Source organism: Budorcas taxicolor, chromosome 4 (assembly GCF_023091745.1).
Source record: "Budorcas taxicolor isolate Tak-1 chromosome 4, Takin1.1, whole genome shotgun sequence".
In the NCBI taxonomy this organism is placed as follows: domain Eukaryota; kingdom Metazoa; phylum Chordata; class Mammalia; order Artiodactyla; family Bovidae; genus Budorcas; species Budorcas taxicolor.
Window position 1 is genome coordinate 37533041 of NC_068913.1, and position 15938 is coordinate 37548978.

The 15938-nt window shown below is 36.6% G+C and overlaps 1 protein-coding gene across 1 annotated transcript in view; it reads left to right on the forward strand.

The window, feature by feature from the left end:
• The window catches only part of SEMA3D (semaphorin 3D), a 136289-nt gene that overhangs the window by 61537 nt on the left and 58814 nt on the right, over nucleotides 1-15938 (forward strand). Inside the window, exon 7 of the mRNA XM_052638848.1 lies at nucleotides 14015-14157. Within this exon, the coding sequence (XP_052494808.1) occupies nucleotides 14015-14157 (143 nt within the window). The remainder of the gene's footprint in view (nucleotides 1-14014; nucleotides 14158-15938) is intronic.

A 15938-nucleotide genomic window follows, 5' to 3' on the forward strand; every position in this document is an offset into this window, starting at 1 on the left:
TTTCATAATTTTCTACAGTTTTCCAGTTAACATAGGAACTTACTTCACCATATGGCAGAATAACTTAACTCTGCTATTTAAGCAGGCACACAGCATTTCCCATTCCCACTAAAACCCATAAATATTAGGTTTTAGTGGAGGAGGCCTGGGTAGAGATTTCCTTGCGGCTATCTATGTATCTCTCAGCATCATTCAAGCAGTGACAACATAAACAAAAGGGAAAAACACTTTTAAAACATTTCTTTAGTCAAAACCTCCAGATCCATTTGTTTACACAACAATGTGATCCATTGACCAAGAGAGAACCCTATTAATAGAGTAAACAAACTTAGAATATCCCCAACTAAGTGATTACTGTTAACTTCTTAACACTTGTGCAAGGCAGGACCATATCCTTGAATATTGTGAGGTTTTTGTGGCAATAACTTGGTTTGAGAATGACTCCTTAGATTTTACCAGCAGAAAAGCTTAGTTATCTCTTCAGGTAACAAAATAGTATGGCTTTAAAGTTAAGTATAAATTGTATTTCCCAGTCTTGGGATGGCAAATGTCATCATATTGCCACTCATTTAAGAGATTATTCTATTTTTTCCTTACCAGTGGAATATTCAGAAGAAGTCAGCAGTATTGCTAAGACAATAAATGTGAGAAATATGTATTCAGCTTTTATTTGTCTAGCATGCTGTTCTTAGTGCTATGAGAAGAGATTTACAAAGTAGGAAACTTGTGTTGGTTTAACTTGTTACTGATGAGCAGCTTTTAGGTCCTATGATATACTGAATGCTGTTCTGCCCATTGGGCCTGCAGGGATTATAGGGAAGGGTTGCCGACCTCCTGGATGATGAATGCCCAGAACATCAGAAGAGATGGTTGATGGGACTGAAAAGCTGTGAATGTTTCCTGAAACTATTTTGAAGTTATCTATTATTTAATTTTTTATTTCAGTTTTTTATTTTATTGAAGTATAATTGATTTACAATGTTGCATTAATTTATGCTATATAGCAAAGTTAATCAGATATATTCAATATAGCTATTGAATATAGCTCTCTGTGCTATACAGTTGGAATTTGTTGTTTATCCATCCTGTATATACTGGTTTGCATCTCTTAATCCCAGACTCCCAGTCCTTTCATCTCCCACCCCTCTTGCCCTTGGCAACCTGTTCTCCACATCTGTGAATCTGTTTCTGTTTCACAGATTTGTTCATTTGTGTAGTATTTTAGGTTCCACATTTTGCTTCATATAATAATCTGTAGTTCCATCCATAATGCTGCAAATGACATTATTTCATTTTTTTTAATGGCTGAGTATTATCCCATTTTGTATAAGTATACCACATCTTCTTTACCTTCTTTATCCATTCATCTGTTGACAGGTTTAATTCTTTTTTTGTGTGTCTTTTTTTTAAGGTATAATTGATAAATAACATTTCACCAGTTTCAGGTGTACAACATAATAGTTGATACTTGTATATATTGTGAAATGATCACCATAATAAGTCTAGCTAACTTCTGTCAATACCTATAGAGAATTTTCCTTCTTGTGATGAAAACTTAAGATTTACTCTTAGCAACTTTCAAATATTCAATAAACTGTTATTAATTATAGTCATCATAATGTACATTACATCTCCAAAAGTTACTTATTTTATAACTGGAAAGTTGTATCTTTTGGATTCCTTTTACTAATTCCCTAATCTTAACAAGAATCATATCTTTGTTTTTTATAGAGATAAATGATAATAATAGGAAGGGAAGTAAGGAGGAGGACAAAGAGAGAAGGGCCATTACACCAAAGATAGTAAAATGAGGTTCAATTCAGTTCAGTCGCTCAGTCATGTCCGACTCTTTGCAACCCCAGGAATTGCAGCACGCCAGGCCTCCCTGTCCATCATCAACTACAGAACAAAAGTGGTGGCAGTAGAGGTGGATGTGGGACTATACAGCAACAAATAATTAAAATAGAAGATATTGTTTGGGAATAGAGAAAACCAAGGATATGAGCACGAATGCAAGGATATGAGCAAGAGAAGATTTGGGGTACTGAGAAAACTTTGCAATTATGGAAGTCAGTGGAAAGGAAGTAATTGGAGGGAGAAAGTAGAAGTCTCACTGAATTGAATGCAGGAAACTGATGAAGAATTAGAATTATCATTTATACTTGTAGAATGTTTAAGGCAGATTCCTTTGTCCTTGTTGTTCAGTTGCTCGGCTGGGACAGATTCTTTGTGACCCCATGCACCATGGCTCGCCAGGCTTCCCTCTCCTTCACCACCTCCCTGAACTTGCCCAAACTCATGTCCATTGAGTCAGTGATGCCATCTAACCATCTCATCCTCCGTTGTCCCCTTCTCCTCCTGCCTTCAATCTTTCCCAGCATCAAGGTCTTTTCAAATGAGTCAGGTTTTCGTATCACGTGGCCTAAATATTGGAGTTTCAGCTTCAGCATCAGCCCTTCCAATGAATATTCAGGGTCATTTCCTTTAGGACTGACTCGTTTGATCTCCTTGCTGTCCAAGGGACTCTCAAGAGTCTTCTCCAGCACTGCAATTAGAAAGCATCAGTTCTTTGGTGCTTAGCCTTTTTATGGTCCAACTCTCACAACCGTACGTGACTTCTGGCAAAACAATAGCTTTGACCACATGGACCTTTGTTGGCAAAGTAATGTCTCTGCTTTTTAATATGCTGGCTAGGTTTGTCACAGCTCTTCTTCCAAGGAGCAATCATCTTTTAATTTCAAGCATCTTTTAATTTTCACAATAAGAGGGATGGTATAACCTGGTCTGCCTTGGACATTTTCAGTTTACCTTTGCTGTTCTTTAACTCTGAGGTGTCTGAATTTAGACATAAATTACAGCTCTGTTTATGTGTAACTTTATTACCTAAGTTTAAATAATGACCATCATTTTTTTGTGACTTTAGTCAAACTTTTCTTAGCATTTAAATTTTTTGTCTAAAAATTTGGCATAAATTCTCTGCGGAATTCTCTGGCAGCTCAGTGCTTTCACTGCTGAGGGCCCAAATTCGATCCCTGGCCAGGAAACTAAGATCTCACATGCTGCGTAGTGCAGCCAAAATAAATCAATAACACATTTAAAAAATAAAAATAACAATTTGGCGTAATAATAGTATCTGTTCGCAGGGTGTTACAAGAATTAAATTGTATAGGGAAGTCTGATGAAAGACAATTGTAAAAGCAATTCAGTGTCAATATTGTCATCACCCTCATCGTCATTATTCCTGAAGGTGAGAGAGGCAGCAGGTGGGACTAAAGACCTGGGTGCTCTGATTCTCTGACATCTGTTTAATGCTTAGCATTTTTAGATATTAATCATCTGTTCTTCCTCTGTCTCTGTAATTCTGTGATCTTATCTATTCTAATAGCTTTAAATGTTTTCTCTGTTTTAGTGTTTTCTCAAACTTTATTTTCAACCTTTTCCTGTAACTGTGCTGTGCTGAATTGCTTATTCATGTCCGACTCTTTTTGACCCCATGGACTGTAGCCCGCCAGGCTCCTCTCTGTCCAGGGGGATTCTCCAGGCAAGAACACTGGAGTGGATTGTCATGCTCTCCTCCAGGGGATCTTCCCACCCAGGGATTTAATGCAGGTTTCCTGCATTGCAGGCGGATGCTTTACCATCTGAGCTACCAGTGAAAGTGAAAGTGAAGTCACTCAGTCGTATCCGACTCTTTGCAACCCGTGGACTGTAGCCCACCAAGCTCCTCTTTCCATGGGATTCTCCCGGCAAGAATACTGGAGTGGGGTACCATTTCCTTCTCCAGAAGATTTTCCAACCCAGGAACCAAACTGGGGTTTCCTGCATGACAGGCGGATTCTTTACCAGCTGAGCTACCAGGGAAGCCCCTTCTTGTAACTAAATTCTCTTAAAAATATTTATTTGAATGTCTTACATTTTCATCTCAGTTTAAACAAAAGGAACTAGTTGCTAAATATGGGAAAAAGATACCTAAGCCTTGGCCTTGATTGTGCCATTAAAATCATTTGAGATTTATACAAGTTGTTTAGTGACCTTTTGCTTGAGTTTCTTTGAATAGTAAATAGATGTAGAAAACAATAATAGGATTTAAAATCTAAAAGCCTGGGAATCTAGTTCAAAATTTTCTTGTTTTCCCTTTCTAAACTGCCCTCACCTATTTCCTGATTTTAATCTATCTTAACATTCTTAATTTCATCCACCACGTAACCTTGAAGTTATCTTTAATTTCTTCCTCTCCTTTATCTCCCTTTATCTAATCTATCACTAAGAGCCTTTACTTCCTTCAAAATATTGGTTGACCTTGTTTTTTCCATGGCCACCATCTTTCTTTAGGTCTCCATCACCTTGTCTCTGTTTTATTGCCACTATTTTGTTTGTTAACCCATTTCCCTATATCTGGTTCTCTTATGCTTCAAATTAATTTTATATAGCTTCCATCCTAGTCACTGTTATTAGGCACTTTTAAAGTATTATCTCAGTTAGTGGTGTAATTTTGAGAGAATTACTATTTCCACTTTACAGTTGGGGGTAGATTAGAAATCAGATTAATAGTCTATGGTGAGACAGTTATTGTGCGATTGAAACTCAAGTAGGTGTCTCTAGCTCTAGACACTTTATTCTTTCTATTGTACGATACAGTCCACCAATCTAAATTCTCACCTTGTGGTTGCCCATCTGCTGCTCTTGCAGCCTCATTACAATCAGGGTCCATATCTCCATGCCATGTTGAGCAACAACAAACTGAAGATGTGCTTGTGGAGACCATAGCAAATAGAGAATGTGTGGGTTAGGCAAGCAATGTGGAAGCCCTACACAGCTTAGCCAATATTGTGAACATTTGCTAAGGGATAGTCTGGCGAGATGGAGAAGGCAATGGCACCCCACTCCAGCACTCCTACTGGAAAATCCCATGGATGGAGGAGCCTGGTAGGCTGCAGTCCATGGGGTCGCTAAGAGTCGGACATGACTGAGCGACTTCACTTTCACTTTTCACTTTCATGCATTGGAGAAGGAAATGGCAACCCACTCCAGTGTTCTTGCCTGGAGAATCTCAGGGATGGGAGAGCCTGGTGGGCTGCCATCTATGGGGTCGCACAGAGTCAGACACGACTGAAGCGACTTGCAGCAGCAGCAGCAGCAGCAGCAGTTGGACAGAATCAGAAGAGCACAATGTGTCAGTAGACTCAGTCTGTCAGAAGCTTCCTGGTGCAAGGAAACTATGGCAGAGCAAGGGAAAAATGACAGAAACTATATGAGATTCTTGTAAAGACAAGCTAAGGGAAAAAATTGACTTTGTTGGGGGGACATTTCTATTCTCTATTTTCAGAAGTAGCCATTTTCCAGATATAGTCAGCCTAGTATCCAAAGATAGAGGTCAGAGGAGTCATCTGGATAGTGTCAGGAATATAGGGAGACAAAAAAGCAATGGTTGTTAAAGGAGCTGTGTTTGGGGGTTAGACATTATCTTATTCAAACTTTACATTACACAAATTGAGACTCAGTGTGAAGAAGGGATGTGTTCAGGTCTCCAACTGCTCGGTCCATCCTTCCCTTACAATATCAAACTTCTGACAAAAGTATCATATCATGTCTCCTGAATTTTGGTGGCAGTTATGGAGATAAAAACTGTTTCCTCTTTAAACTGGACCTGACACAGCCAAGTTGCTGATCCAGGCTACTTGCTCCAAAGCTGTTCTGTCCAATATGGTAGACAGTAGCCACTCATGGCTATTTAAATGTAAACTAATTAAAATTAAATAAAATTTAGTTTCTTAGTTACTCAAATCATATTTCAAGAATAGCCCTGTGGGCTGGAGGCTACTTTATTGGACAGCACAGATATAAAATATTTCTATCATCACAGAAATTTCTATTGGACAGCACTGGTCTAAAGTGTCAGTCAGTAAGTCAGTTCAGTCGCTCAATCGTGTCTGACTCTTTGCGATCCCATGAATCTCAGCACACCAGGCATCCCTGTCCATCACCAATTCCCGGACTTCACTCAAACTCATGTACATCGAGTCAGTGATGCCATCCAGCCATCTCATCCTCGGTCGTCCCCTTCTCCTCCTGCCCCCAATCCCTCCCAGCATCAGAGTCTTTTCCAATGAGTCAACTCTTCACATGAGGTGGCCAAAGTATTGGAGTTTCAGCTTTAACATCAGTCCTTCCAATGAACACCCAGGACTGATCTCCTTTAGAATGGACTGACTGGGTCTCCTTGTAGTCCAAGGGACTCTCAAGAGTCTTCTCCAACACCACGGTTCAAAAACATCAATTCTTCAGTGCTCAGCTTTCTTCACAGTCCAACTCTCACATTCGTACATGAGCACTGGAAAAACCATAGCCTTGACTAGATGGAAAGTAATGTCTAGTTGGCAAAGTAATGTCTCTGCTTTTTAATATGTTATCTAGGTTGGTCTAAAGTGTACTTTTTATTAATTATGTACATAGCATAATCAGATAGTGTAATACCTGTCACATATCACAGTGCAATCCACAATCATATAATACAATGTGTAAATTTTCTTGACTACTTATTTTGCATGTAGATGTGAAACTCACTCTGGGGTTTTGTTCAATTACTAAGAACTGACAGGTACTTGATATTTCAAATAATGGGGCCAGTGTCAATGTCTAACTACTTTCCTTTATATATTATTGCATCATTCATTACTTTGTCTAATCCAATGCCAGAAGACGTAAGAAGTATGACTCCTGATTCCTTCTTTGAGAAATGAATCCATCAATTAAATCCCTCACCAGGAGGCTGAAAACTTGTGAAGGTGAACCCTATGGCTGTTCTAGACAAAGTCTTAGATACTTCCACACTTTTCTTTATCAACTTAATCTTAGAACACTTAAGGAAAGCTACAAGTCAGAGGGTTACTCAAACACATTAGACGTTTTTCATGAGAATTTTGAGATAAAAGTAAGAAGTATGACCATTTGGATAATGAAAACAAACAATGACGCCTCAGTTGCATATGTTTCTGTTTTCTTTCCTGGAGTAGATGAGAACTTTTGTTTTAAAATTTTTATTTCCAACATGTGGAGACAGTTTTCATTTGAAGTTTCTCTTGGAGTACTCTTGTCTATAAATTGTTTTTCCACACAGAAGGATAACATTTTTCAAAAGTGGTAGGAAAAAGACACTACAAGAAGAAATAAAGGAAAATAAGGAACTCACTATGTCTTAAGTCCTGTTGTAGGTGTACTTATCTGGGTGACACGATGTTCATAAGGAGAAATGAAAGTGATGTGCTTTCATCAGGCCATATGGATTTATGCCATTTTCATTTGGCAGGGTCTCTTGATGTCATGCTAAAAGTTAGGTTGTGAAAATGCACAATTTCAAACTCCATCCCTATTAAGACATGTGTTTCAAATGCCAAATGGGAGAAACGTACTCTAATAAAGCACAGGTGTCTCTTGGTATGAATTTAAATTATTTAATCCAACTATGCATGTCATATACTGGTGAAATGATATCTATTTTTACATAAACTTAGCAACAAATCAGAAAAGAGTTTCTATCATAAAATACTAACATCAATATTCTAAGACATAGGACCTCAACTGAATCTGTGAGAAAGAAAATTCTCTTTCTTAAAACTGGTATTTATTTTTAACTCAAAATTACTTATTATTTAAATCACAGAATAGTGTACTGTTGGATACTAATGCTTTTTTTTTTCATAATTAGATTTCTTCACATAATAATAAATATTTGGCTTAAATACTTCCACCATTTAATTTGTTTACAGTACTCCAAAATAATTTTCTTACAGTAATAATTTTTTACATGAAAAAGAACCAACATTTAAGAATCCAATATCAATCCAAAACCACAGTCACTGAATAAACACAGTAAGATCATCTATGTTATATATTAGTTGAAATTTAAAAGAAATATAACTTGGAAAAACATGTACTCTATTTTGCCTCACTAATATTATAAAGAAATTTCTGGAATGGGGACTAGTGTCATACTTTAACTTTTGACCTTTTCAAATGGCAATACCTAGCAACAACACCTGGATAATGTTTTGCATAGCCAAAGAGGCTCTTCTGTGCATTTCTACAATAGAATATGAATTAACATGTTTATTTGTATTGCTTTCAGGCAGAGTACATTCCATTCTGTTGTAGAGCTGTGTTTTGTTTGTTGAATTCCGCAAATAAGAGAACACCAATCAGCCCATATAACTGCTGCTTCCATCTGTGTGTCTGAGGAAAGTTTTACAAACAACTCTTTCCCTCACAGTAAAAATCCTTTTTACTTGTAATGATTTTCTGCTTTAAATCACTGAGATCTTTTTTTCTCTCTGAAGAGAGAAGACTGCAAATTTTGTACCACTATGTTATTTTTAAAACTATAAATTTAGCTCAATCATGGGCTTCCATGGTGGCTCAGACAGTAAAGAATCTGCCTGTAATGTGGAAGATCCGGGTTTGATCCCTGGGTTGGAAAGATCCCCTGGAGAAAGGAATGGCAACCTACTCCAGTATTCTTGCCTGGAGAATTCCATGGATAGAAGAGCGTGTACAATCCATGGGGTCGCAAAGAGTTGGACCTGACTGAGTGACTAACACTTACTGTGTTATTTTTAAAAGTATAAATTCAACTCAGTCATGGCAGTAGTTCTGATACTAAAATTACAAAGGGTCATCAGGCTGCATGGAGATAACTTCTACTTAAGTTCTTTTAAGCACCATGATAAATTCTACTTGTGTCGTCTCCATTTTAAGCTTATGTATTTGTTGAGATAAAACAAGCCAATTGTATTCCTATAATTTCTATATCAGTTCTGAAATCCTAGCTGTCCAAGGGACTCAAGAGTCTTCTCCAACACCGCAGTTCAAAAGAATCAATTCTTTGGCCCTCAGCTTTCTTTATAGTCCAATTCTCATATCCATACATGACCACTGGAAAAACAATAACTTTGACTAGATGGATCTTTGTTGGCAAAGTAATGCTTTTTAAGGTTGGTCATAACTTTTCTTAGGTTATGCCTAAGCTTGGTCATAACTTTTCTTCCAAGGAGTAAGTGTCTTTTAATTTCATGGCTGCAATCACCATCTGCAGTGACTTTGGAGCCCCCCAAAATAAAGTCTGCCACTGTTTCCCCATCTGTTTGCTGTGAAGTGATGGGATCACATGCTATGATCTTAGTTTTATGAATGTTGAGCTTTAAGCCAACTTTTTCACTCTCCTCTTTCACTTTCATCAAGAGGCTCTTTACTTCTTCTTCACTTTCTGCTTTAAGGATAGTATCATCTGCATATTCGAAGTTATTAATATTTCTCCCAGCAATCTTGATTCCAGCTTGTGCTTCATCCAGCCTGGCGTTTCTCATGATTTACTCAAGTTAAATAAGCAGAGTAACAATATACAGCCTTGATGTATTCCTTTCCCTATTTGGAGCCAGTCTGTTGTTCCATGTCCAGTTCTAACTATTGCTTTCTGACCTACATACAGATTTCTAAAGAGGCAGGTCAGGTGGTCTGGTATTCCCATCTCTTTCAGAATTTTCCACAGTTTGTTGTGTTCCACACAGTCAAATAAAGCAGAAATAGATGTTTTTCTGGAACTCTCTTGCTTTTTTGATAATCCAGTGAATGTTGGCAATTTGATCTCTCATTCCTCTACCTTTTCTAAATCCAGCTTGAACATCTGGAAGTTCACAGTTCACACACTGTTGAAGCCTGGCTTGGAGAATCAGAGCATTACTTTACTAGCATGTGAGATGAGTGCACTTGTGTGGTAGTTTGAGCATTCTTTGGCATTGCCTTTCTTTGGGATTGGAATGAAAACTGACCTTTACAGTCCTGTGGCCACTGCTGAGTTTTCCAGATTTGCTGGCATATTGAGTGCAGCACTTTCATAGCATCATCTTTTAGGATTTGAAATAACTCACCTGGAATTCCATCACCTCCACTAGCTTTGTTCGTAGTGATGCTTCCTAAGGCCCACTTGACTCTGCATTCCAGGATGTCTGGCTCTAGGTGAGTGATCATACCATCATGATTATCTGGGTCATGATCTTTTTTGTATAGTTCTTCTGTGTATTCCTGCCACCTCTTCTTAATATCTTCTGCTTCTGTTAGATCCATACCATTTCTGTCCTTTATCGAGCCCATCTTTGCATGAAATGTTCCCTTGGTATCTCTAATTTTCTTGAAGAGATCTCTAGTCTTTCCCATTCTTTTTGTTTTCCTTTATTTCTTTGCACTGATCACTGAGAAAGGCTTTCTTATCTCTGTTTCTGTTCTTTGGAACTCTGCATTCAAATGGGTATACCTTTCCTTTTCACAGCTATTTGTAAGGCCTCTTCAGACAGCCGTTTTGCTTTTTTGCATTTATTTTTCTTGGGGATGGTCTTGATCCCTGTCTCCTGTATAATCTCACAGACCTCCATCCATAGTTCTTCAGGCATTCTGTCTATCAGATCTAATCCCTTGAATCTATCTCTCACTTCCACGGTATAATCCTAAGGGATTTGATTTTGGTCATACCTGAATGGTCTAGTGGTTTTCCCTATTTTCTTCAATTTTACTCTGAATTTGGCAATAAGGAGTTCATGATCTGAGCCACAGTCAGCTCCTGGTCTTGTTTTTGCTAACCGTCTTTTTCTCCATCTTTGACTGTAAAGAATATAATCAATCTGATTTCGGTATTGACCATCTTTCTGGTGATGTCCATGTGTAGAGTCTTCTCTTGTGTTGTTGGAAGAGGGTGTTTGCTATGACCAGTGCATTCTCTTGGCAAAACTTTATCAGCCTTTGCCCTGCTTCATTCTGTACTCCAAGGCCAAAGTTGCCTGTTACTCCAGGGGTTTCTTGACTTCCTACTTTTGCATTCCAGTCCCCTTTATGAAAATGACATCTTTTTTGGTTGTTAGTTCTAAAAGGTCTTGTGGGTCTTCACAGAACCATTTTAGCTTCTTTAGCATTACTGGTCGTTGCATAGACTTGAATTACCATGATGTCAAATGGTTTGCCTTGGAAACAAACAGAGTTCATTCTGTCATTTTTGAGATTGCATCCAAGTACTGCATTTTGGAGTCTTTTGTGACTATGGTGACCACTCCATTTCTTCTAAGAGATTCTTGTCCATAGTAGTAGGTATAATGGTCGTCTGAATTAAATTCACCCATTCCAGTCCATTTTAGTTTGCTGATTCCTAAAATGTCAACATTTACTCTTGCCATCTCCTATTTGACCACTTTCAATTTGCTTTGATTCATGGACCTAACATTCCAGGTTCCTATGCAATATTGCTCTTTACAGCATTGGACTTTGCTTCTATCACCAGTCACATCCACAACTGGGTGCTGTTTTTGCTTTGGCTCCATCTCTGCATTCTTTCTGGAGTTATTTCTCCACTGATCTCCAGTAGCATATTGGGCACCTACCAACCTGGGGAGATCATCTTTCTGTATAGTTTCCATTTTATTCCTTTTTTGTCCCTGTCTAATTATGAATACTTTGTATTAAAGTCTTCACTCCTCCTGTCCATCCATGCATCTGCATGACTGACCTAGGGTTAATGAGTCCTGTCTATGTTCTTTTCCTGTATATGAAATGGTAATCTATGGCAGTGACTCTTAAACAAGAATTTTTACAAATCCTTGTAAAAATCACCTATGGGGTTTTATTTATTTCATTTATATATTTTAAAAATATACATGCCAGTGCATCAGGAGATTTGTATCCAGGTCAGTCGCATTGAATTGAGGCATCTGTAAATTCAAAAAGGTGCTATATATTATTATCAATACCTGATCTGTGCCTGTGGAAACCCACAATTGGTTGTCCTTTTCTCTACTCATTGTTCCAATCTTTTCAAGTCATTGGAAACATCAAGACTGGCCCTTCTTCTTAGCCATATCTTGGCCTTCTGTCAGTATTTTCTTTATCCAGATTGTAACTGAACAAAGAGTCAATTTTTGCTCACTTTGTGTTCTTTGATCCTAGAAGTTTTTCTTGTTCTAAGTGCCTTTGCATATAGTAGTAATCAAATATATCATTACTTTTCATGAATATTCTGAAATCCTAATGCTACATTTATAAGAAATTTTATTTCCACAGAAAAATTTTTTTAAAGAAAACATGATATATTTAAATCAAAAATTAATTTGTGACTATAAAGAATTTTAACTTTGCTCAGATATTCAAAACTATTTGTGATGTATCAACAATTTAAAAGCAGGGCTGGAGGGAAAAACAAAAAGCCTTCTGTAGAATTGTTAATGGAACTTGCTAATTTAAGATTAATTAAAAAAGAAAATTTTTAAAATGCTATATGATTTTCTATAAATTTTTTGTGTAATTTAGAACCATATCAAAGTGAGATTATTGAGAACATAAAAATCCACTGGAGTTCTAAGTTCCAGGGAAAGAACAAGGAAATGACAAAAAATAAAAGGGAGAAAGTTCATGCAGATACTTCCCACCCACCCACCCCAGTCTTTTCCTCTTAAGGTTTCACATTTAAGCAGAGAAGAGACTGGATGGGAGACCCAGGGTTGACCCAGAGAGGCTGGGATGATAAAGACTGAACTACTCATCACTTAGAATCAAACTTTAACTTTTGTCTGTTGAAGGAGTCTTTTGTGAAGTCTTGTTTGCTGGGCTATTGATCAACTGTTGTATATTTGCAGGGGCATGGCTTTTAATACCATGGGGTACCCGGCAATTAGGGCCCTGATCAAAACAAAAGCAGTGTTACTTTTTCACCTCCTACTTATTATATTTATTTTTTGGGAAACTTTGTTTTCTCTCATTCCTGCTTCTACTTCCTAAAGAGTGCTCATTGCTTTCTTCCAGGCATCTTGTATATTCTACTTAATTGAAGTCCTTTATTCCTCATTAACCAATTTTTGTCTTTCCTCTAATCAAATGATTTTTATTAATCAAAGTGTTTATTTCTGAACTAGTATCATCCAATAACAGATCTGTTACTCCCAGATCTGTATGTTGACCATATAAATGGTTAACTCTCATTTATATAAAACTAAGACTTAAAAGGCCAAGTACTTTTTAAACAAGGCATTAGTAACCCAAATTGATTTGTCACTGATGCAACTGCAAAGGAGTTAATTGTATTTCCATCATTTTTTTTGCTTGATATGCATCATGGACAATTTTCCCTGCCAGTACATTTAGAACTGCTTCATTTTTAATAACTACATGTTATACTATTGATAACAATTGTGTGAAAATGCTCAGTTTTCCATCATTCTCTTGTTTGTGGCCCTAATAATCATTATTATTATCATCCCAGTCATTTTAATAATGAATAACATTTATTAAATCCTTATTATGTGTCAGACACTACTGGATAGTAAATGCTTTACATGTATTAATTTACTTGATTATCATATTAGTGACCCTAGATATGATGATATTGGTAACCTCATATTAGGTATGAGAAAATTGAGGAATAGAGAAGTAAAAGATTTTTTGCATAAGGTCACCTTTCCAGTAAGTGGCAGAGACAGGATATAAACTTGGAAAGAGTGTCCTCAGAGCCAACACTGAAGTCAACCCAAGCATTTTACTGGTTGGTTGAGTTTTTTTGGCAGTTACACAAACTTCAGCAAATAACATCTTTTTCCTGACCTCTTCATAATGGAAACTGGTTAAAAAACCAATCATAAAAAAGGAAAATATAAAAGTCCAATCATAAACAAGGAAAGTATAAAATCATTGACTCTCTAGGTTTGAAAAAAGGACTTTATGTGTAATTCAGTTGAACTGAGATAATTATGAATCTCAGCCAGTCATGTTCTCACCTGGTCTCTGGAGTCCTAAAGAACTTGTTCAAAACTTCTTTGTGCGAATACCTGTTCCTACTTTGTGTCATGTTTATTTGTGTATATGCCTCACTTCCACATTTCATTCATGTTTTTTATTCTGCTGCTAATTGTTTTACATACAAAAGATACCAGTATTATTGTGGCTGAATTATTTCAGTATTTTAATGTAGAGCTTCTTTTCTTCCAAACAGGGGCAAAATTTATTGGAACTTTCCCCATCCCAGACACCTATAATCCAGATGATGATAAAATATATTTCTTTTTTCGTGAATCATCTCAAGAAGGGAGTACTTCTGATAAGACCATCATTTCTCGAGTTGGAAGAGTTTGTAAGGTATGGTATATTTATTTTACTTTATGCATATGTGTATATGTATGAATAATTAACCATGTAATTTTGAAGTTAATCCCATTATTCATAAATGGCAGAGTAAATTCATGTTATCCTATACACATAATTTTTGAGATCCAAAAGGGAAAAGAATTAAAAATTTTCCAATGTTAAAAATTATTTTTTCCAATCCCTGAGCTGTTTGCAGGTTTGAGTTAGCTCTGCTTGGCAGTTTGCTCCTTTTTATTGGTGGGCTATACCTCTGCCAGCTATCACTATTCCCAGTAAGACCACTGCATTGTCCTGATCCGTGGACATTAAAATGTTTTGTACATTAAATAATCTTAGTTTTAAATAGATAGTAGCAGCATCACTAGCAGAATCATATCCCATATTTTTTAATCAAAACACATCACATGTAAAATTATATATTTTTGCATAATAAGGTGAAAATGTAGTTATAATCTTACTATTTATTTTCTAGAGCATTAATCTAGATTAGGTTCTGAGAGAAAAACATGATAAGAAGGAAACACAAATAAACCAAAGAGCAAAACATTTATTTTGAAGAAAACTGAAATTTTCAATACTACCATTTTGTGGAAATTACAAGAAAACAGAAACTCTATGAAACACTTCCATTTTGTGCCATCAAAGCTGTCATGTAAATACAAGCTTTATAGAATAAAAATACTACTGCGATCATAGTTTACAGCATATTCTTTTGTTAGTGTGGATTTATCTTCACTAAAATCACTTTTCTTAAATATCCAGACACCTTCAGCATTAACTCAGTTATTAAGAGGAAGAGCTGTTAACTTAATAAATACTCTCAGTGGGAAGGTTTCTTTGGTCTTGTACAAACTTTTCATTTTCTTCCATCTGAGCCTATCACTTTTTTTTTCTCAACCTGTGCCCTCAGGCTTTTGAACACTTTCAGGGACAGAAATACAAACCTTCATTGCCCTTAAGAGTGCTAATGAAAACACAGTTTTTGAAAGAGACCAAACTTGTGAGTGCAGATCATTCTTTATCTAGTGTCCTAGCCAGTAATGCTGTCTCCCATTGATCCTTTCACCCCCAGGGGACAGTCTCTGAAAAGCATCCTCATTCTTTCAGAGTCATTTCTCTTGAAGTCTCTCTCCTGGAGATGAATGGCCATTGCTTGGAGTAGTCATAGTATGTGAGTGTACTGAAGCATGCCTTAGCACAACAGTACCCCAGCCCAGAGGCTGTGCTGTGGATGGACATCATTTGTATACATGAACCATGATAAGTATGTCATGAGAGATTTACAACAGTTAGATGTATTTTAAGAGTCACTTTGTGATGAACACATATAACAAGTATTAGCTTTGCGAACCAGTCCAATACTTATTTCTTGATAGGTCGATTCTATTTAATAGAAATTTGTTTATAACAAAGTCATGTTTTTACCCTCATATTAAATATACTGAAAGTTAACTTTAGAAGTGAAGAAATACACAGGTTGCCCCATTTATACATTTGTATTATAAAAATATAATCTAGACTTTAAGTATCAGCATGGGTTATTTTATTTATGAACAAACTCCAATAGAACTGAAAAAACAGAGACTGAAATATGAGTCTTTCTATCACAAAAAACTTCTGAGACCACACAGCAAGATTTTGCCATGCTATTATGTTTGGATAAAAAAGCTAACAAATTGTGAGATCAAATAAGAATGTGAGATGGACGAATTTCCTTCAAAAAAATGAAATAAAGGTTATTCTTAAATTGATGCATCTCTTTACTCAATCCC